The 24,930-nt window shown below is 37.3% G+C and overlaps 1 protein-coding gene across 1 annotated transcript; it reads left to right on the top strand.

Moving 5' to 3' along the window:
* Nucleotides 1–4,385: 4,385 nt before the first annotated feature.
* Nucleotides 4,386–23,270, top strand: dalrd3 (DALR anticodon binding domain containing 3). Its single transcript, XM_052094516.1, has 13 exons — nt 4,386–4,722; nt 7,240–7,544; nt 12,043–12,353; nt 17,925–17,983; nt 18,100–18,201; nt 18,424–18,488; nt 18,626–18,684; nt 18,886–18,968; nt 19,045–19,171; nt 20,073–20,131; nt 21,659–21,775; nt 21,934–22,002; nt 22,130–23,270. Exons 1-13 carry the CDS (start codon nt 4,522–4,524, stop codon nt 22,247–22,249), a joined length of 1,677 nt encoding a protein of 558 aa, XP_051950476.1. The 5' UTR covers nt 4,386–4,521; the 3' UTR covers nt 22,250–23,270.
* Nucleotides 23,271–24,930: the final 1,660 nt, after the last annotated feature.

Genomic DNA, 24,930 nt, shown 5'->3' with positions numbered 1-24,930 from the left:
ATTTGTCCTATTTATTGATTTATTTCTAATAAATGTCTGGTTTAATATTTTGTTATATAATGCCAAGAGGTAATTCCTATAATTTGGGTCCTTTTTTGAAACCTGTGAAAACTCTTTTATACAGTAGAAATTATTTAGTTTCATCATTAAAGGCTAAAGGTCAAGCAGGGTCAGGGTGAACATTAAGTAAAATTAAGTCAACTAAAAATTAACTTTACTAATTTTACATAAAAATCAGAACACTACATGGTCTGTGAATGAAATCTAGCTAACATTTTTGTAAAGGTATAATCGTTTTATTTATGTTAAAATAAATGTATTGTATTTTTACAATTACATAAATTTTCCATAGAGCTTCCCATAACAGAGTGGACATGTAATGCTTGACCACATAACCTGGCTGCCAAAAGTTTGGAATAATGTACAGATTTTGCTCTTATGGAAAGAAATTTGTCAAGAATGACAGCTTTGCAGATCCTTTGCATTCTAATTGTCAGTTTGTCCAGAAACTCAGGTGACATTTAACCCCACACTTTCTGTAGTACTTGCCATAGATGAGGCTGTCTTGTCGTGCATTTCTCACACACCTTACAGTCTAGCTGATCCCACAAAAGCTCAATGGTATTAAGATCCATAACACTCTTTTTCCAATTAGCTGTTGTACAATGTCTGTGTTTCTTTGCCCACTCAAACCTTTTCTTTTACGCATTTAGCAGACGCTTTTATCCAAAGCAACTTACAGTGCTCTTATTACAGGGACAATCCCCCGGAGCAACCTGGAGTGCCTTGCTCAAGGACACAATGGTGGTGGCTGTGGGGATCAAACCAGCAACCTTCTGATTAACAGTTATGTGCTTTAGCCCACTACGCCGCCACCACCACATCCTAGTTATATTTTCTGTTTCAAAAGTGTAATTTTCTTTGCAATTCTTCCCATAAGTCCTGCACCCCTGAGTCTTCTCTTTACTGTTGTACATGAAACCGGTGTTGAGCGGGTAGAATTCAATGAAGCTGTCAGCTGAGGACATGTGAGGTGTCAATTTCTCAAACTAGAGACTCTGATGTACTTATCCTCTTGTTGTAATGTAATTATTATCTTCTTTAGTTACCTATCTGGCCTTCTAGAGATAGTTTCTTTAATGCCATTTTTGACCTAATATTGATCTTAAGACATGCCAGTCTACTGCATACTGTGGCAACTAAAAAACAAACACAAAGACGATGTTAAGCTTTATTTAATGAATCAAATAGCTTCAACTATGTTTGATAAAATGGCAAGTGGTTTTCTAGTATCAAATTAGCAATTTAGCACGACTACTAAAAGAATAATGTGTTGGAGTGATGGCTGCTGGAAATGGGGCCTGTCTTGATTTGATAAAAAATTACTTTTTTTAAATAGTGATGGTGCTGTTTTTTACATCAGTAATGTCCTGATTATACTTTGTGATCCAATTTCCTTACTAAACAGCTAAATCTGTACAATATTCAAAACTTTTGGCTTCCAGTGCCAGCGCCAAGAAAAACATAAATTGAACAAAATTATTACGCCATTTCAGATGATTCCAGCATGATTTTGTCAAATAGCTGATGTTTATAATGTGTTTTAAAATTACATGTTTACCACAAATCAACATGTTAGTTTTATATAACATAACATTTTATATTAAACATTTAATTGTGTGGAGAATAAAAAAATAGAAATCCAATGATTTAGGTCTACCTTTGTCTCATATATTTTCGACATGCAGCTCTGGGGTCATAAGGAAATGACACTAGTGCAATAAATTAAGGTTTTTAATTATTTCAAATTGGACTTTTAGGTAAACAGCAGTGTTTAACATTATAAATAGTCCTTATTCTTTTAAACAAACCTAATCAAATTGTAATCGCTTGAAATTAAGTAATATAAATACCATAACTTGTACTGGGGACTTTAATGTTAATTACTCACCCCTATTGTGAATTGTGTCACAATATGATGTGGTAAGTTTAACATGTATCAGTTAACTGAGTGCAATAACAAAGATATGTATTAAAAGAAAAAACGATCACAGGAGGAATTATGAGATGGAAAAGACAAGAGGGGAGGGGTTATGGGCTGCCCAGTGAAGAAGTGAAAGTGAAAATGTTGCTCAGATTTCTGAGGAGGAAGTCAGGAGGCATAAATACGCAAATGCTCTTTGACACAAACTCACAGAAGCCATGGAGCAGAGAGAGAAAGAGAGAGCGTGTAAGTAAGAGGTGAAACAATGACAGGAGCAGGTAAAGTAGAATTATTCAAGCAGAATCTGTTCAATTTCCTTCACTGTTTTTTGTGACTATTTCAGTGACTTCAACTACTTTCATCTGTCATTTTAAAGGTGTCCTCTTTTATTGGATCACAGTGATACAAGGGTTTTATTCCACCTTTCATTCCCTTTCTCTCTTTGCCTTCTTCCATTTGTTCTATTTCTCATTTGCTAAATTGTCGATGATTTCACTACAATTGAAAGAAAGATAATAATCCAAATGTTGATTAATTACAGACTTTTTCTCTCTCATTTTGTCCATCTTTTCTTCACTAATTTAACTGGGTCTTGGAACTATGAGGACATTTTTCATTTAAGTCGAGAATGAATATCTCTATAAGCTGAAAGATATCTGTAATGTGGCATCACGGTTATTTCTAAAAATGAAGCTACATACTTCTGGCTAGTTCCTCCTTTCATCTGCCTTAACCCCCCTTCTCTTTCTCTTTCTCACTCCCTCTCTCTGCCCACTCTTTTCTGATAGGGAACAGGTTTTTCAAGTCTACAGATGAAGCTAGATAAATAAACAAGTTTTATTCTTTTGAAGAGACACCAAACTTGTTTGAGTAACAAGCTGTTTGAAAGATAGCGTTTCTCTTTATGATTATTTGTCTCATGTCTTTCACATATTTATTAAGGCTATGATACTGGTACACTTATGTAAAAATTACATATAGTTGTAAATCCCAGATGGAATATTAAAATAATTTATTCCTGCAGTGTCGGTGTAAAATGGCCACAGCAGTCTGGATGGTAACGGAACCCATAATGCAGCTGTTTGATTGATTGACAGCTGGCTATGGATTCTGTGTCCCTCCTTTCTTGCAGTAGAAGCTTGAAGATGAAATCAATCACATATTATATTACATTTCTTGTGCATTGTTCCTAAATATCTCTGAATATGTAAGGAAAGTGTCATTAATAGATGATGTGTCATTAATAGATGCTTTAAATTATGTATTTGTGTATACGTGTGTCTGAGCTTCCATATGTGAATTCTGATGTTGCTCTTGAATGACACGTTTTCTCCCGGATCGCCAGCAATATTTTCCGCCACCGGGAACTTCGTGTCAGCCAAGATGGACATCTATATCTGGCAATCACAAATCCTTAACACTCCTCTAATCACAAAATCTCTAATGAATAATAATTACAGAAATGTGAGGTTCTTTTGCTGTAATTCTTCAGTTGTTCAATCAAAATAAAAACATTTATTTAAGCATTATTTGTTGTCTAATTTTTTGGTCTGCCATCCAAATGACAAGAGAATTCTCCCTCCATGGTTTTACAGAAGTAAGACTATGAGATGTGTGTTTTAAATGGTTGACTGCTTGGTAGATTTTCTTCTGGCCAAAGGATATAAAGTATAAATGTAATATTTGAAGCAATGTTGAGGCTTTTAATTGATTCAGGACCAGATCTTAACCATATTGTAAACCATGACAAGTGGCGTGCAACTCTGGCCCATGTTCGGCACTTACAGGCAAATTTCACACCAAAACAAAGCACAAGTACTCAAATACACAGCTGACGATCCAGCATTCAAATATGTGGCAATATTTAGGATGAGCTGATCTCAGTTTGCTCAACTTATTCTTAACATCCTTGTAAACCAAATTATATTGTTTAAAATTTATTCCACTGTGTATTCCTGTTATAGGCCCGGGTAATCATTAAAATGCTGTGGACACTTTTTGAACCTGTTTATGTAGGAAACAATATTCCCGAGGCTGCCTGTTGAAACTACATAAGAGTACAAGGCTGGTCAGTATTAATTAAGAGGAAAACCATGTATAACAAAGTTTAGTTAAAGTTAAGGCAGAAAAATTGCTTATAATATCAGTGAAGAGATCAAAAAGTAAGGCAAAATAATAGCAAAATAGCTATTTTATAATATTTTAAATTAAAAGAGCATCTGCAAAACAAATATTTGTATATCAAAGAGACACTTTTACCTTCTGTTCTGTCAATAACAAAATGCCACACCCAAAATGGCGCCTCTCAACGGGTCGGAATTAAGAACTAGTGTTGCGTGAAAATGTGTCCCCTTCTAACTTGTGTCGTCGTCTTAAGGTTCCGGGCTCCGTATATGCATCTGTTTTGATTGGTAATCAATCGGAGTCGCGGAGCATAGCACCACATCGCAGTGTTTTTTAAATCGATGCTCCAGTTAACTCAGTAACAATCCACGAGTCCAGTCAACAATAACGATGTGTGCGTTTTGAGCCCAGTGATGGAAGAAGTCGTGCCGTTTAGCATCGTTTCCACCGTCAAAGCTCTGAGCAGTGCGCTGCGGGGAGACGCAGAACATGAAGCTGAGATCAGCCGGGAGCGAGAGAAGCTTTGGTTCAAAGAGAGCAGCGCCAAAAACCTGAGAAATCGGGACTTCTTGTCTCCCAATACGGTTCTCACGACATTGTACGCCGGTGGAGAGGTCAGTGTGAACTTTGTGCGCATATGTGTGTTTTTAATTGCACATTTATGATTAGTCTTTGCTGGCCTGAATCACTGACAGATACAATCGCACTCATCACATGGGAATTTTACGCAAGGCTTCACGCGCCGCGTTTGACCGCAGGCAATGAGATATGTCCAGCTTTTACATGAATATCTGATTATGATTCGCTGACACAGAATTGTAGGGTACAAACCAAAGCTCTACAAAGACAGTGCGCCAGCCAGACTGTTGACATTGCTCGCATCGACTAAACATTTGAACCCTGCGGCAGAAATGATTAACTCTTCACTACCCATGGGATCTGATATATGCCGATGTAAAAAATAAATAAATGATATGCCTTAGGAGAAATGCATAGCTAATGGGATACGAATGTTGTCCTGATCTAGTACTGCGAGCATTTGCATACCGGTAGTTTTTTTTTTTTGCATTTCTCACGAGACTAGAGAAACCCTTTCTTTTTAGTTTGTGGGTGTGTTTTTATGTTAATGCATGAATGATTCCGCGACAGTCACTTACAATTAAGGATGTGCATGATGCTGACAAATCTTTAAAAAAAAATCTAGTTTAAAAAGCATGTGTAAAGTTCTTAGTAATGACATTTTACGTGCGTTTTTGAGTAGCCTACATTTTATACTATTTTCAACAATAGTTTGATTTACTAACATCAGGTAAAAAGCAATTTAACATATTTTCCTTACACCTTCAATACATATCGCCAGCCACCTCACGATACAATACGCATTGCGATACACGTGTCACAATTCGATATATCATGATATCATTATTCAGTTTGATTCTGATTCACAAGCTTTTTATATTTCATTTATAGTTTCCATTTTGCATACATTCAGTTTGAAAGGAATTCTCTTTCAGCTAATGCTGTTATTAATTATACAGTGGACCTTCTAAATTTGTAAATCATAGAAATAGTCATCTTAAAAAAATTATCATTAGTTTTGCATAATTTGTGTACACATTTCATCATTTTAAAATTATAAAATGCCATTTATTCCACCAATAAATATGAAGTCTTGAAATTGTCTGCATGTATATATATATATATATATATATATATATATATATATATATATATATATATGTGTGCACTACACACTGGTGGCCAAAGGTTTGGAATAATGTACAGATTTTGCTCTTATGGAAGGAAATTGGTACTTTTATTCACTAAAGTGGCATTCAACTGATCACAATGATTAGTCAGGACATTAATAACATGAAAAATTACTATTACAATAAAAAAAAAAAAAAAAATTTTATTAACCACTTCAGAATTCTCATAAAAAAATCCTCGACGTGCAGCAATGAGAGCTTTGCAGATCATTGTCATTCTAGCTGTCAGTTTGTCCAGATACTCAGGTGACATTTCACCCCACACTTCCTGTAGCATTTGCCATAGATGTGGCTGTCTTGTCGGGCATTTCTCACACACATTACAGTCTAGCTGATCCCACAAAACCTCAATGGGGTTAATCCATAACACTCTTTTCCAATTATCAGAAATGTTTTTGTCGAATGGCTTCTTTACAGTATCTGTGCTATGCATGATTAGAATTACATGTTTCTATTGATGTTTTTGATTAATAACTGACTGTAAAGAACAGAAAGGATATTAAAAAGAGACATTATTCAATGACAAATGGATTGTGTGGATCTCATATTTGGACAGGCATTACAAAGAAAGCATTAAACCAATCTTTTACTCTCATGTAGAAAGGAAGTCCCACCTTACAGGTAAAAGAGCCAATCACGTTTTCGATAAAGACTTCGTCTGTCAATCAACTTGAGGACGCACATGTGCATTAGCTTTACAAGCTGGGAAAATTGCATTTTGTGTGTGCGTGTGTGTGTGTGTGTGTGTGTGTGTGTGTGTGTGATCTGAGGTAAAGAAGCACAATTTAGGAGACCAATAATGTCAGATTTTAGTGTTGATTTGAAAGAATATGTTCTTTGATCATAATTTTGGCCAACCATTTTTGAGATTTCGGTCTTTCCCCATTTAGGTAGATAGGAGCTCCACTTTCATGACTTGAGCTTCCAGGGAGCGTTCCAAAGATTGCCGCCAGTGGACTAACTTGCTAGAAAGACTTCGCCATTAGCTACTCCACTGACATTTTAGTCACATACGCAATGTACATGATATGAAAAAAAAATAGTTGAATATAAATACCCATACTTTGATCTAAAGTATCAATAAATTATTTAGAAAAATAATATTGCGATATATCGATATTTGGTTGTATCGACACAACTCACATTTCAGATATTAAAAAAAAAATCTAACAAAACTGCTTTTTCACTACTTATTCTTGAGAAAACAAATTGTGTCATATCATTGAGCTGCGTGTGTGTTGTGTGTGTGCCTGTTCGACTTTCATTGATTTCTATTGTTGTATGTGCATGTGTGATCTTCATGTTTTTGTGTATGATTTTTCATGTAATCCACATGTTTTGTAATGCTTTTCTGTTTGCCAGGTTCCCTCTGAGGTTCTCAGTGGTATTCACTCTCTTCGGGGAAGTGGTGTGTTGCCAATAGGAGCCAGTGAAGTGACCATGGAAGGGTTGCGCGTGTGTGTGGATCGCTGTGCAGCTTTCAGAGGGGTTCTGTGTGGAATAATGCCATACCTAAAACCTGCTGCTCAGAGACAGGGCTGTGTTCTCATAAACTGCCCCGCCCTTCACACCAAACAAGCCACACCCTCTCCTAATACATTAGCACTGGGGCAACTCCGAACCATTCTTATTGCCGACCACCTCGGGGCACAGCTCAGAAGACAAGGGTGTGTATGTGTTCACAATTATGATCTTGGCATACACTGTTACCAAAGAGAGAGAGCCTAAAATATGTTTTGTGTTGGTGTCAAAGTGTGTTCACGTTGACCGCAATTTAGCCCTTGGATTGCAACGTGTCGCTGCTCATTTGCATAAAGTTTAACTCTCCTCAAATGTATCACATTGACAAAGGTTGCTCTCGTTCATGTCGCCTGAAACTCTTATTGAGAGTTTGTCAGTAGCCTAGTTTCTATCCACCTTTCTCACTATTTTGCTATCGACAAAGTGCGAAAAATAAAATCATCGACATTTGCCACTTTCTGCCTGTTTCCATTCAAATGGCCTTTTATTGATAAAAATGGTGTGCGTGATGACGTCATACCTAAAAAAAACACTTTGTCTCATAAGCTTTGGTTTAGCGCTAAAGAAATCTGGCCTGAAGCCGTTTCCATTCAGAAATGTGTATTTATCGCTAATTCGCCTCCCAGATGTCCCTAATATTTTTTCCTCTGAAGTTTTGGTAAAATGGGGAAAGTATTGAGACAATTCATTAAAATTAGCCAGTTTACTATCATTTTAATTTCACAAATAAAAGCAATCAGAAGACGAGGAATTGCAATCAAAAGGGAGCAGTTGCCCTTCTGATAGGACTGTAATATTGGTCCTGATGTTGCACCTATCGCAGGTTGGCACCGGTTCCGACCCGAATGCAGATCGTCCTGATATTCAATATTTTGAACAATCATCTAATCAAAAGCATCGCCATCACAACTGCATTATGTCCTGCATATTTCTCCAGCAACTTTTAATGACCGACTGAACTTGATTATCATCTCAAATATATTTTAGCTTCATAATGCAAATTAATATTTTCTGAAGAATCAGTAAATGTGATCCAAGGTAAAGAGGGTTAGATTTAAAATATTTAAATGTTCAAAAGCTTGTTTTCTGAAAGTGAACACATTGGAAAAGTAGTTTTGATAGTTTATAGTCTTGAAAAAAGTGCAGAACATTCTGAGAATGTAATTCAGCCGACTTTATTCATCTACAGAACAGGGTAAAGCTAATTTAAGTTTGAGAAAAGAAAGGGTATATATATACAGTGCATCCGGAAAGTATTCACAGCGCTTTAGTTTTTCTACATTTTGTTATGTTACAGCCTTTTTCCAAAATTGATTAAATTCATTATTTTCCTCAAAATTCTACAAACAATACCCCATAATGACAACGTGAAAGAAGTTTGTTTGAAATCTTTGCAAATGTATTAAAAATAAAAAATGTACATAAGTATTCACAGCCTTTGCTCAATACTTTGTTGAAGCACCTTTAGCACCAATTACAGCCTCAAATCTTTTTGTGTATGATGCTACAAGCTTGGCACACCTTTTTTTGGGCAGTTTTTAGCCAGGTGATGAGCAGTGCCTGGTTTTCTCCAGACATGATGCTTACCATTCAGGCCAAAGAGTTCAATTTTTGTTTCTGATGGCCTGAGTGTCCTTCAGGTGCCTTTTGGCAAACTCCAGGCAGGCTGTCATGTGCCTTTTATGGAGGAGTGGCTTCCGTCTGGCCACTCTACCATACAGGCCTGATTGGTGGAGTGCTGCAGAGATGGTTGTTCTTCTGGAAGGTTCTCCTCTCTTCACAGAGAAATGTTGGAGCTCTGTCAGAGTGACCATCCGGTTCTTGGTCACCTCCCTGACTAAGGCCCTTCTCCCCCGATCGCTCAGTTTGGCCGGGTGGCCAGCTCTAGGAACAGAGACAGGAAACGTCTTCCATTTAAGGATGATGGAGGCCAATGTGCTCATTGGGACCTTCAATGCTGCAGAAATGATTCTGTACCCTTCCCCAGATCTGTGCCTTGTTACAATTCAGTCTCTACAGACAATTCCTTGGACTTCATGGCTTGGTTTGTGCTCTGACATGCACTGTTAACTGTGGGACCTTATGTTAGACAGGTCTGTGCCTTTCCAAATCATGTCCAATCAACTGAATTTACCACAGTTGGACTCCAATCAAGTTGTAGAAACATCTGAAGGATGATCAGTGGAAACAGGATGCACTTGAGCTCAATTTTGAGTTTTGAGTGTCAAACAAACTTCTTTCACATTGTCATTATGGGGGTATTGTTTGTAGAATTTTGAGGAAAATAATGAATTTAATCCATTTTGGATTAAGGCTGTAACAACAAAATGTGGAAAAAGTGAATAATTTATTTTTTTCGTTTGGTAATATATTTATTTAATTTAATACAGGGGATTTTGCTGGATTTTTTCAAAAGCTAAACAATAGTTTAATAGAAATGGGCTGTAAGTGTTCCAAAAAACAAAACAAAAAGCACTCTGAAGCTTTTCACCTAGTATTGTGTTTTTATTCTTAATTTAAAACATCTTTGTGCACAGAAATTATAAGTATTTTGTATTGTTGGCTAATTCCATAACTGCTGTCTATTATTTTGAATGGTGTGGAAAAGAAACTTTAATAAATAAACGGATGGATACTGCGATTAAACTAATTGTAAACAGTGGCCATTCATTGTTCAACGTGCACAAGATATTTGTGTTTGCACTCCTGGAAGTGTCATATTTGCAGATCGGCTCTATATGCCGTAAAGATCAATCCATAATCACGTACAATAGATTGACTTTCAATAATGTCGTCATGATTAACACAAGCTAACGATTGGGGCAAACTCTGTCATATGACACAAATGTTTTGCGTTAATGCCAATTATATTGACAAAGTTTTTCCAAAACATTTTTTCACGACATTTGATGTTTCGACAGTTTATGCAGAAAAATATTATGTTGACATTTGTGACATTTTAGCGATAATGTGTGTTTCCATCAGCTTTATTTTGATGTGCTAAATTTTTTTTCGAAAAAAATCCTTGGATGGAACGTAGTTAGTGTGAAAACTATCTAAACAATGTATTTGGGATTATACAGTGTCAAGAAAAAGTATGTAAACCTTTTGGAATTAGCTGATTTTCTGCATAAATTAGATCTCGTCTTCATCAAAGTCACAAGTACAGACAAACACAATGTGCTTAAGCTAAAAATACACAAATAATTATAATCTTTCATGTCTTTATTGAACACATCCCATTAAACATTCACAGTGCTGTGAAAAAAGCAAGTGAACCCTTAGATTTAATAGGTGGTCAATTCTCCTTTGGCAGCAGTAACCTCAACCAAGGGTTTCTGGTAGCTGCAGATTAGACCTGCACAAGGATCAGAAAGAATTTTGGACCATTCTTCATTACTGCTTCACCTCAGCCATATTCTTAGGATGTCTGTCATGAACGACTCGCTTGAGGTCATTCCACAGGATCTCTATTGGGTTAAGGTCTGGGCTCTGACTGGGCCACTCTAAAAGGGGGATTCGTTTTTTTAAGCCATTCTGTAGTGGATTTACATCAGTGTTTAGGGTCATTGTCCTGCTGCATTACTCAACTTCTACATAGCTTCAGCTGGCGCATGGCCACCCTGATATTATCCTGAAGAATATCTTGATAAACTTGAGAATCCATTTTCCCCTTGATGATGGCAAGTGGTCCAGGCCCCGAAGCAGCAAAGCAGCCCCAAATCATGATGCTCCCTCCTTCATCTTGGGGATGATGTTTTTATGTTGGTATGCATTGCCCTTTCCTAAACAATTCAACCTCAGTTTTGTTGTTACACACAAAATTTTCCCAGTAGTGATGTGAAGTGTCAAGGTTGTCTTCGGCAAACTTCAGACACGCAGCAACGATGTTGTTGGAAAGCAGCGGCTGCATTTGTGGTTTCCTGCCATGGACACCATGCCTGTTAAGTGTTTTCCGTATTGTAGACTCATGAACAGAGATGTTAACCATTTCCAATGATTCCTTCAATTCTATAGCTGTCACTCTAGGGTTCTTTTTTACTTCATTGAGCATTCTGTGGTGTGCCCTTTGAGTCATCTTGACTGGATGTCACTTCTAGGGAAAGCAGCCACAGTATTAAATTGTCTCCATTTATAGAAAATGTGTCTAACTGTGAACAGATGAATATCTAAGCTCTTTGAGATAACTTTGTAATCCTTTCGAGCTTTATGCAAAGCAACAATTCTTGATTGTAGGTCTTCTGAAATCTCTTTTGCAAGGCATGGTCCACGTCAGTAGATGCTTCTTTTCAATAGCAAACTCTGTTGAGTGCATTTTATAAGTCAAAGTAGCTCTAACCTGCACCTAAAATCTCTATGTATTAATTGGTTTGCCAAGTTCTGACTCTAATTAGCTTTTGTTGAAGTCATTAGCCTAAGGGTTAGCCTGTGAATGTTTAATGGGAAGTGTTCAATGAAGACATGAAAGTTGAAGCTTAAGCACATTGTGTTTTGTTTATACTTGTGACTGATGAAGATGAGATCACATTTTATGAACAATTAATGCAGAAAACCAGATCATTCCAAGGGTTCACATACTTTTCTTGCCACTGAATGTTGTGTGTGTATCTGAAATAAACTTTTCTTCTTCTTTTTTCCATTTAGGTACACTGTGTCCTTTTGCCCAGCCTTGCCACTGGAGAGTGAGATTGTTAACTTTCTGAAAACCCTTTGCATCGATTGGCCAACGGTTCCTGTCAGCTGGACCAATGAGGACAGGGAGGAGAAGATGAAAAAAGCTCTAGAGAACTCTACCTACAGAGACAGTGAGATGGATAGAGGAAAGAGGAGAAGCAGAGGAGAAGAGATAGCGGGAGAGAAGAGGGGGATTAAAGAGGAGGTTAGGATAAACCTTACACAAGTAGTACAGGATGACAATCTCCAGGGTTATGATCCCAGTCTTGGCACATGTACAGGTGAGCTGTAGTACCTGTGTGTTTTTATTATGGATGTAATGGTTAAAATGTCTCACTGTTCAGTGTATATCATAGATTTGTGATCTGTTTTGTCAATAAATACTTAGAACAATGTTATCAAGGATGCAACTATTAGAAAATGTGAGGCTGATACGATCAGATTACCGATTTATTTTTCAACGAGACTTTTACAACACTTTCACAACCATTAAGCCATATGCTGCAGCAAATCCACCACACTGTAAAATTACAGACAGCAACTATCATTTTGTCTAGTGTCAACATTTATTAGAATATATGGAAAACAGATTTTTACTATATATAATAATAATGCAAATCACTAATAATCAAGCATTTTCAAGCAGACTTCTAATTGCCATTATTGCAGGATGAACTGTTATTGTGATTAAATATTCATATATCTCTTCTTAAAGAGGTCTTAAATTTAGTCAAGTCAAGTCAAGTGGTTTTTATTGTCGTTTCAACCATATACAGTTAGTACAGTACACAGCAAAACGAGACAACGTTCCTCCAGGACCATGGTGCTACATAAAAACAACAAAGGACCAACACAGAACCACATGAGACAACACAACGCAATAAAATACCTATATAAAATACCTATATAAATATATATATATATATATATATATATATATATATATATATATACCTATATAAAGTGCACATGCAAACATGTGCAAAGTATGGGACAGTACAACAAATTACTGACAATGAACAGGACAATAGACACAGTGCAGCGCCGACCAGTACTCAGTAGTGCAAAAAGATGACAGTTTCTAAAAACGTAAACATAACATACTATGAGATAGTGTTCTATGCACATAGCAGTTATTGAGGTAGCAGACAGTTATAAAGTGACAGTAATTAAAGTGCAACTCAGGACACGTGTGTGTGTGTGTGTCAAACCAGTCTCTGAGTATTGAGCAGTCTGATGGCTTGGGGGAAGAAGCTGTTACACAGTCTGGCCGTGAGGGCCCAAATGCTTCGGTACCTCTTGCCAGACGGCAGGTGGGTAAAGAGTTTGTGTGTGGGGTCGTCCACAATGCTGGTTGCTTTGCGGATACAGTGTTTTTTGTAAATGTCTTTGATGGAGGGAAGAGAGACCCCAATGATCTTCTCAGCTGTCCTCACTATCCTCTGCAGGGCTTTGCGGTCCGAAACGGTGCAAGTCCCAAACCAGGCAGTGATGCAGCTGCTCAGGATGCTCTCAATAGTCCCTCTATAGAATGTAGTGAGGATGGGGGGTGGGAGATGTGCTTTCCTCAGCCTTCGAAGAAAGTAGAGACGCTGCTGGGCTTTCTTGGTGATAGAGCTTGTGTTGAGGGACCAGGTGAGGTTCTCCGCCAGGTGAACACCAAGGAATTTGGTGCTCTTGACGATCTCCACAGAGGAGCCGTCGATGTTCAGCGGAGAGTGTTCACCTTGTGCTCTCCTAAAGTCAACAACCATCTCTTTTGTTTTGTCGACATTCAGGGACAGGTTGTTGGCTCTACACCAGTTCGTCAGCCGCTGCACCTCCTCTCTGTATGCTGACTCGTCGTTCTTGCTGATGAGACCCACCACGGTTGTGTCATCGGCGAACTTGACGATGTGGTTCGAGCTGTGCATTGCTGCGTAGTCGTGAGTCAGCAGAGTGAACAGCAGTGGACTGAGCATACGGCCCTGGGGGGCCCCAGTGCTCAGTGTGGTGGTGGTGGAGATGCTGTTCCCGGACTGACTGAGGTCTCCCAGTCAGGAAGTCCAGGATCCAGTTGCAGAGGGAGGTGTCCAGGCCCAGCAGGTTCAGCTTTCCAATCAGGTGCTGGGGAATGATTGTGTTAAATGCTGAGCTGAAATCTATGAACAGCATTCGAACGTATGAGTCCTTATTGTCTAGGTGGGTGAGGGCCAGATGGAGGGTTGTGGCGATGGCATCATCCGTTGAGCGCTTTGGACGATACGCAAACTGTAGTGTGTCTAGTGAGGGGGGCAGCTGGGTCTTAATGTGCCTCATGACGAGCCTCTCGAAGCACTTCATGATGATGGGTGTAAGTGCGATGGGACGGTAGTCGTTGAGGCAGGAAAAATGTAAAAATTTACATTTGTGGTTTGTCGTAGACTGGCAATATGACTTGTGACTCTGATTCTAAATGAGACTGATACCCCTTTTCCACCAAAATGGTGCTGGATCTCGCATCAGAGGCTTTGCTCGGCTTGAATTCGGCCTGGGGAATCTGGAGCCTATCGCAAACTGGCCCACATTTCCACTGACTTGAGAACTGAATGGTGATGTATCGGATTACATGGTAGTTTTATGTGACTACCTAACCTGCCCATAAAAAACATTGAGCACCACGGTGTTTGTGTACAAGTTTTAATCCAGTTTTTGAGGACATATTTAAACATACAGACTAATGAAATGCAATGTTATTACATTGCTCAACAAGATTGCCAGAAACAGTGTCTACACTCAAGATGACTGGTAACATAATTAGGGATGTGCACAAGAAATCAACTTATCGAGTACTTGTTCAGCACCAGCTAATCGACTATTAAAAATAGTACTCAAATTGCAAATTGATTAACATATTTGCCTGCTTTAGGCAATGCTAAATTATACTTTCTCTCTGAATGTCTCACCAAATTTCGCAGTTACAACTGAGCCGTTAATTCATTGACAATTGTAATAAAATTTAATTATAATTTAATTAGTGCATATTGTTTTTTTTAGTAACAAAGTAACAAAACGTTTGTTGAAGTTAGCTCATTTAGAAACTGTTCTAGGTAAGTAACATTGGTTAATATAGCAAAATATAAATTTCATTTATGTGTCATACTTGTAAATTTTAACTTGAATTATAATTTTTTTAAAAAGTACTCAATAATTCCCATTCCTAAAAATAATTACATTATTTTGTATAAACTTGTTAATGTGGTTTATCTATCTGAGGACTGTAAACTGTAACAGTGGAATCGTTATTAACATTGGCGTAGCAGATAGTTGTATTTGGATTTTTGCCAGAGAATTAGGGATGCCATAAAATATTGATATATCAATTATTGATCGGCACGTTATTTTATCTATATATTTTTTAGGCATTGGTATATAAAAAATTTGCAGATATTTAAATTGGAAGCCCAATTGGCATGCTTACCAATTCACTCACCAGTTAGCCTCTGTTTAACAGTCTGGCATAATAAGACCACAAAAGGGTGATCTACCATATACTGAATGCTGTCACGAACACACACACACACACACACACACACACACACACACACACACACACACACACACAAATAAGGACAAGTATTATAATACAAAAATGCTAAATAAGTAAATACAGAAGCAATGTCATCATGAAATAAAGCGGAGCCGTACCTGGAGTTCCGCTTTAGCAAAAGCCTGTCAGAGCATCTGAAAAGGAAACACTGCGCCGTTATAAATTTTATTTAATGCATCCTTTATTCAAGTTCAAATAATTGTTAATGGAGAATTTTGAATATAATATTTAAATATTTTAAATATCGAAAAATCCATAAAACCAGATACATTCACCTGAGAAGATATTTAGACTTGCTTTTAGAGCAAATATCTTGAATATGAGTATATTTTTTCTTCACTTCACTGGCAGAAGTATGAACAAGTGAAAAAATACACTTATCAAAACTCACTTATATTTAAGAGACATTCTCTTAAAGCAAGTCGATATATCTTATATGTTGCTTCTCAAGTAAATGTATCTTGTTTTAAGGATTGTTAGTTGCAGCCCTATTTTCAATATAACTAATATAATGTTAACCCTGTCCCTTACAACTATATCACTCTTGTTTATCACATCTGTTTGCTATGTTAGCAGCTATAGTTTGTCAGTGCAGTCAGTAATGTAGCAGATTGAAAGGTAAACATCAGAGCATCTTTTTGCAGCTCAGCAGACAATGGTGTGGTAGTGGATTGGGTCTGTTGATTGTTGATTTCACGCTACGTTGTTATCTAGTTGGTGAGATGCAATGCTGGAAAGTAAATAAACAACGTTTATCTTTTACTCTCTGTGACAACAAGCTTATAGCTAACTAGAAACCATGTAGCTACTTTCAAACCTTGTCAGCTGAGTGGAAGCTAATGTGTAAACATGTATTCACCAAACAGTTTTGTTCAGGATTCGCAGTTTGTTACCCCTTCAACTGAACAATTCGAGTTGTTGCATATACCAAATGTAATATTTAAAAGTCTGGCTTTCCTCCGTTCAAAGTTTCCACTGAAATTGTCAGCAACTGATTGATACTGAACATACAGTACTGATTTTTATTTTGCTATTTATTGTATTTTTATTTATTCTTTATTTTCTCAGTGTTCATTTCTAGAATTTGTTGACAATGTAAAATAATAATAATAATAATAACAAAATATTATTTGATATCCCCGCTCACGGTTGGTGGTCTCAGACACCGCTGCGTTTCAGCGGCTGGTTGGGGTCTCCTCCACCCCTGCCAGCTCCTCTGACCGCTCCAGGCAGTCGGTTAGGAGCCCCTTCTCCCCTTGCGGTCGGCGGCTGTTCCTCTGCTTCCAGGCAGCTGGGTGGATGGTAGCGCGAGAAATCTACTATGGAGTATCCCTCCTCCTTCCTGGGTTTTCGACACCAGTGTAAAGGAGTTCAATGGAAAGGAGGAAGCGAGAACCAGCTTGACAATATAAATAATAGTTTAATGAAGAAATAAACCAAAAGACACACACACACACACAGGATGGACAGCTGCCCGTAAATGTTCTCTCTCTGTCACACCACCGACCGCAGTCTGCATTTATCCTTCTCGGAGGCTTGATTAGCCTGATAAGGGGCCAGGTGTGTAAAATCACGACCCAGCCCCGCCCTCTACCCGGTCACAAACCTGTAGCAGTGTTCATTGCATCATATCATTAACTAGATGAATGATATTCAGTGTATACATTAATCTCAATCGGACTGCCGCCATCTAGTCGCCAACAGTTTCTTTCGCTTGTGTCGCCAGTTCTTATTGAAAATGTATGAGATCATGACGCTTTGTCACTAGAACTTGCTAAATGTGTGAACCTGTAAGGAAAGCTAACAAAGTTGGTAAATGTAATAACTTACAGAGATCAGCTGCAGAATGCACTGGTGATTCATTGTTAATCCAGGATGGAAAACTTGAATTGGGGATGGCTGGAGGTATTGTCCCGCCATCCGCCCCCTGACGTAATCCTTTCTTGCTTAAAGACCAGCAAGCTTTTGGGGCTGGGGTGAGACCAGTTTTTCCGCCACATAACTTGCCTTATGTGTGGTGGAAATGCACAGAACTGATTTGCAAAGGCCCTGGAACCAACCTTGGTAACATGTCGGTGGAAAAGGGCACATGTGCGCACAAACCTTTCAAATATTAAAGACTTATATTTCCAAAATAAATGCACCAAAGTCATCATTAGGCATGAAATGAGTACGAACATGCTTTCAAACCATACTGTTCTCAGACTTTTGTCAATAAACTGTTGAATAGACTGTTTTCCTCTTCATTGTTTATTGTTCAAGTCAGTGATTTCTCCCTTTTTAGTGCAGAGAGAAGCAATGTGTCACCTCGCCCAGCTGGACAGCGCTTCCGCGAATTTCCCTGTGAGTCAAAAGGACCTTTTATCTTGTTGTAGTTCGCTCATTTCTGTCTGCTCTTAATTAAAGTGAGTTAACATGTTTTTAGTTTCAGGATCTCATAATGGATTTCTCTACTTCAGGTCTCCACTGCAACATTCCTGCATGTCACTTCCTGTCAGGATGAGTTTCGTCAGCAGCAAACAGCCATACTGTGGAGAGCAACGGGTGCAACAGCAATGCAGGTTTCACACCTTTCCCCACACAAACACATGCTCATCAGCTGCACAAGTGTGCATGACAAATGTTAAGCCACGATTGACTCATTGTAATGCTGCAAAATGAATGTATACAAATTCCAGCTCATGCTGCACAATGGAATGTATTGCCAGCAGCCACTGTGCTCTTTATGTAGTCATTAATTAATTAATAATCTCTCTCTTGCTGTCTCTCTCTCATTCAATTAGAGAATGGTTATTTGTGGTCCTGTTAAAACTCCTGGTGTTCAGATGAATGCAGCTCAGTATCTTCAGTAAGACAAAAGCTAGCTTACTGTCACTTTGTAACTGTGTATCAATGCTATCACTGTAATTCTGCCAACTTTATAACTAATTGTTACAATTCTCCAAAAATCTATAACTCTGAATTTGTGTGTTTTTCCTGCTGCAGATTAAGAAAAGCTCAGATGAAAGAAGCATCAGAAATGAAGTATGGAGACCAAGTTGAAGGTATGTTTATGATTTTGTTATATAAAGTATAGGTACTGCATAGGTAATGCATTGTGTCTCCAGATAACTTAAGAGTGTCTTTATCTTTTTCCTCCTTTCTGATACAGTTATTAGTTAGCTGTGAGTGAGTGTAATGTCACTTCATATAATTGTGTGCTTGTCTCTGCACTGTCAATGTACTTTTTCTTCAAACTATTTTAGGTCAGAAATGGGATGACATCATCAGAGTCATGACATCAGCCATTGTTAGATTTGAGCTACTGTCCACAGTGCACACATGTCCGGTAAGTGTGTTTATGTTCATATCTGTGTGTGAAATATATTGTCCCGTGTCAGTTATGATTGACTGCTGTATTTCAGGTCACCTTAGATGTGCAGCGGGACAGTGGTGTGTCCACAAAGGGCCCCAGGGGTGGGGTCTTTGTCATGTATAATTGCGCTCGTCTTCACACACTTTTTAGCAGCTATGAGAAAGGGGTGGAGCAAGGTAACAAACACACCACAGTATCTTGATTATGTATCCTGTTCAAAGTACTAATGTTTTTAAGAACAGTAATCATGGAGGTTTGTTTGGAAAGTGAATTCAGTATAGCTACACCCAAATCCCAGCTATTTAAAGGAATATATTCTGGGTTCAATACAAGTTAAATCGACAGCATTTGTGGCATAAAATTGATTACCACAAAATGTAATTTAGACTTTTCCCATCCTTTTTTTAAAAAAAGAGTAAAATTCTTGGTTACAGTGAGGCACTTACAATGGAAGTGAATGGGGCCAATCTGTAAACATTAAACTAGTCATTGTTTTAAAAGTATAACCACAAGACGTTAACAATATGCATGTAACATGGTATGTTAAAATTGCATACTAACCTTTTCTGTCTAATGGTAAAGACAATTTTACAACTTTGTTGCCATGATGATGTAATGAAAACAAACCCCAAAACTACTGTCAACATGATGATTTAAACAACATTACAGCTCAAATAATAAACCAGTTTTACAGAATTAATAAAAGTGATTTTATAAAATTATAAGCTGCACATTTCTGCCTTTTTAACCCTCAAATAATTATAATTTTTTCAATGTTTCTTCAATGGAACTATCCAAAACCACTTTAAACAACAGCTAAATACATTGAAGAGACTGTACATCTATCCCTCACAGCCTTGTTGTCATTCCCATCAAAAAGCCAATGATGCTTCTACTGTGAATAAGGTCTAAACATATGCTCTGAGATAGTATACAAAATGTACAGAAAATATACATAATGTACTGTCAATATCCAATATTGCTGGTGTGTGCAACAGAGAGAAGCAGCATGTGTGTGTTTACAAGAATATTTGAGCACAAAATATTAAAATGGAACACTGTGTGTGAAATATTTAGGTCTTTATCCTGAAATCCCTGCAGACACTGAGCTGGACTTTTCTGCCCTTAAAGAGGAGGTAATAAATCATGCAACTAGTATGCCATTAACATCATATTTATTATTTAATAAAAAGCATCCTTTTTAAGGTATTCAATACTAAAATTCTTCTTCTGTAAAGATTATTAAAGAAATAGTTCACCCAAAAATGTCAATTCTTTCATCGTTTACTCACCCTTATATTTTTCTGTGGACACAAACGAAGATATTTTAATAGAGATATGAGGTGTTTTTGTCCATACAACACAATGAATGGTGATAAAAATATTCATGCTCCATAAAGGCAGCATAAAAGTAATCCATAATACTCCAGTGTTTTAATCAATGTCTTCTTAAGCAGGGATTCTCAAACACTGGTTCGTGACCTAAAAGTGGGTCGCGGATCATTGTCTGCTGGGTCAGGAGATCTTTTCTGTCATGAGTACACATTACCAATTAGAAAGATAGAACTGGGCATTTGCAATTTTTTGGGCAACAGTGACCTCTATTGTCAAATAGTGTTAATATCTCCTGGTTTTTAAATGACTAAGTAAGAAGCTGCATTTTTCTGACGTTAATTATTAGCTGTCCGATCACTATAACCTATCAATGCTACGAATAGTTATTTTTGGAAAAGGTCTCTTCACGTAGCATTGCATATGCTAGCTCTATGCATTACCGTGCTAGGCTGAATGCAATCCAATCTCTGGACATCATAATTTCAGAGTGGCTGTCCTAAGTAGGGTTGCCACCCGTCCCTAAAAATATGGGACCGTCCCGTATTTAATGATGAAATGATGCGTTCCTTATCGAATTAATATGGGATGAGATTTGTCCCGTATTCAAGCTGGTCTGATGGCATCACTTCAAAATCATTGAAGATCATTAATTTAACCTTGATATTTGTTGGAAATTGTGCCTTCGGTGGGAAGGGACCATCTGAAAAGTCCTCACATTGTGCGAAAACTGTGGAGGGTGTAGTAAGGGACTGTCTGTAATCTTCAGCCAACAGTAACAAACGTACAAATATTGGGCTACAGATATTAGGCCGATATATTATAAACATATAAACATATCTAGATTAATTAACTTCCAATTAATTTATTTCCGCCGTTGGGTCATAGATGACTGGCATTCAAAAGAAAGTGGGTCGAAGTGGGCAAAAGGTTGAGAAACCCTGTTCTAAAGCAATTCTATTGATTGTGGGTGAGAACAGACCAAAATAGAACTCCTTTTCTATTTATAAATCTTGACATCAGCAGTCTCCTTGGGGATTATGATTCCAAGCTTGATTACACTTCCTAGCACTTAGCACATGTGCAGAACACTAGCTTACGCTCTGAAGTGTAATCGAGCTTGAAATCATGATCCCCAAGGAGACTGCTGATGTCAAGATTTATAGTGGAAAAGGAGTTACATTTTGGTCTGTTCTCCCTCTTAATCGATTGAATTGTTTGAGATGTCATGTATTTAACCACTGGAGTCTTATTGGTTTATGAGTTTAAGATGACATAAGGGTGAGCAAATGATGAAAGAATTCGTATTCATTTTGCTATGTCATTGTTAGGGGGAGTGGCTTCTTCTCTTCAATTATCTCATTCCATTCTCTGAACTGCTGGACCAATCAGGACAGATCCTGGAGCACGAAGTGGGGGGAGCTAGAGTTAATTTAAAAACCGAACAGGTACATTTTCATTTCAGGAATTTGTTTACTGCAGAATTGATTGCATTTTTAGCAATAATTTCTAAAATAGTACTCTGATACAATCATAACTTGATATTTGGTCTTCGCTTCATTAATACTGACTTCCGTGAATAAAATGCATGTGTCTTGTCTCTCAGGTGTGCAGATTCTTGGTGTCTCTCAGTAAAGATTTTAGCTCCTATTACAACAGAGTCCATGTGCTTGGGGTAAGACATTATGGGTCTTTGTGATTATTAGCAAAGAACATAAATCAGTTCAGTGTGATGAATTTGTCAGATGTTGTTTACACATATGTTTTTAGCATGTTTGTCTTTTCTTTCTCTATTTCTTTAGGAGCCTCTGCCTCATCTCTTTAATCAGATGTTTTGTCGTTTACTATTGCTGAGAGCATTAAGAGAACTTTATCACAGTGCCCTGGACTCCCTTAACCTACCCCCAATTCCCCAGCTATAGCATTTACACTGTACTCTATATTATACTCAAAAACCCTCATCCCTGCAAACCTTAACAGCAAGCACTGCAATTCTCTTAAGTTTTTACTCCTTAAATAACCTTCTCATACCATAATTGCCTGACCATCTCAGAGTTTAAACCTAAATGTTGCCCCCAACAAGGACTGTTTTGCCACTGAAATAACCTACACCGAAGGCAGAACATACACCGACACAGAACAGACACACACATGTCCAGATGCCCAACTCGGTCTATATCCCTAACTAATGTGCAATGCATTTTTTAGCTTTTACACAATTTATTAAATTACCCCAAACTTCCTACAAGTCTGTAACTTTCCAATAGACATTTTAACAAGGAAAATGCTTTTATTCACAGTCAATTTGAAAACGAATTGGCAAAAAAGTTATAGTAAAAACATTATTTTATTTGTCCAAGTGCCGTAATCTGCACTCTGTTGCACCATAGTCATAGATTTTGCCCTCCTGCATGACATTGCCTTCAATGTAAGAATCTTTAATCATTATAACGGCTCCACTCTAATTTAATCAGCACCTCCCTTTTATTAAACTGTAAACATAAAAGTTACTATGTAGACTATGTTCTCACAGTCTGATAGATGCACACCCAAGAAAGTAACTTTTGTCTGTCACCACTGTTTCGGAGCAGGAATAGTCTAAGCACCATCATCTGGAATTCCTGAAATGTCATAATGTGAAATGCTATTTTAAACTAATTTAAATATAAATATAGTCTTAACTGTACCAAATGTAAAGTCTTTTATTTTAGAGTTTCACCCCCAGTGCCCCTCACAGTTATGGCCCTTTAAACGTAGAGGTGTACCACTCACTGTAAGTCCCATACAGAGTTCAGATGTGCCATTACACCATGCTGTATTTAAACACCTGAGAGTACAAAGCACTTAGTGACTGTGTGTATTTTTGTCACACAAGTTTTGTTTGTGATCTCACTCAGTGTATTTAAATAAAAGAACAACCCACATAGATTTAATAATTAAAACAATCTGATTCAAATCGTTTTTTGTTGTTGTTTTTTATTATACATGATTTATATTTTTTAATCATATTGATAGAAATGTCAGAAATTGATTTCAATGTAATTTATGCCACATGGAATTGATTTACATTGGCATTTACCTTTATGTGGGCGTCTTTGTCCATATAAATATAAACAGCATCAATTTATGTGAAATACATTTAATCAATTTTTAAACAAAACTGGAATTCATTACACAAGCATTGTATTGCTGCCATAATTGAAATATCTGAGGCAGTTTGTCACCTTTGTTTTCTTTCAGTACAGAGGGTGATTTGAATATTAATGAGCTTTGGGTGAGGCAATTGTTTAGTCATGTCATATACACTGACATGACACAAAAAACCCGTAATAGTTCCAAGTGGGGTGACAATACCGCATCTTTGTAATGGAGTGCGGAAACAAAATCTGCACCCAGAAGTGAGCAAAATCGGCAAAACCTCCATTTCGGACAATTTGGTACATCCTCATTTGGAAATAAATAAATATTTTTTTAATTATTATTCTAATAATGCAAACGTTTTTCTGTTAGGGTTATAGTAATTATAGTTAGTTTGATATAAAAGTCAAAATATTACAAAAAATAACCACTTTAAAAAGGGTTAATCATTTATGTTAATTTCAATCACATTCGGCATTTCATAACATTTCAAGTATTCTATAAACAAATTAATCAGCATTGTGATTGGATCAGTCCAGTGGAGCCAATTTTGAAAATGTTTCATATCTATTCACCCCACTTAAAAAAACAAACAAAGTTTGGAGATTTACTAAAAACCTTTTTGATTTAATAAATTTGAACAAACCTAAAAATGACAAATAAGTATTTTGTCTCAAAATACATGATAGTTTCAGGGATTTTCATTAACTATATAAATTTGCAACAATAAAAAAATTATAAAATATTTGATTAAATTACATAAAAATCAAACCTTAGACATTTCGCACGATGATCTGATGGATCAGAAATATTTTGCAGTGCGTAGTGACAATCAGGTAATTAGGAAAGTACGGTGGTAGTTTGCTTTTGTTGTTGCTAGTGTTTTGGGAGAAAATCAAATCAAATGTGCCTTTCGCCCTGTTGTACCCTATTCATAAGATTAGGCTTGCCATCCAAGACAGAGGTTCAAGACTTGAATAGGACATTAAAGCCCTGTTTGACTACATTACATTTGTTATTAATAAATGGTTAAATAAGGCAGGAGATGGAGGGATGGTGGAAGAAATTTCACAGTATGTGGTTAAGCAGTGGTTTATAAAGTCTTGCATCATGATTGACAGGATTTTTTAGTAGTTAGTAACTAGTAACGCCTCCAGTAGTTCACTGTAGTTCACTGTAGACATGCCACAGTCACCTACAAATGAATATGTTCCACAGAAACAGCAGACTGCCTGTAAAACACTGCCGAGTGTTTCCTCATTAGATTTTCATTAGCTTTACCTCATCAGATGTTTTCAGTAGATGTAATATCACAGTTCTACCACTAGAGAGCAATCATTACTCTTCTCTGTTTGTTAATCATCTATTTAAATCTCTCATTTCTCACTCTCACAATCCCTCTGTGGCTTAGGACTGGTTAGGCTGTCAGTCTTCGCTGCCAGGCATCTCTCCCTTGAAGACAAAA

Source organism: Xyrauchen texanus, chromosome 27 (genome assembly GCF_025860055.1).
Source record: "Xyrauchen texanus isolate HMW12.3.18 chromosome 27, RBS_HiC_50CHRs, whole genome shotgun sequence".
Classification (NCBI taxonomy): Eukaryota; Metazoa; Chordata; class Actinopteri; order Cypriniformes; family Catostomidae; genus Xyrauchen; species Xyrauchen texanus.
This window is presented reverse-complemented; position numbering and strand designations above follow the sequence as displayed.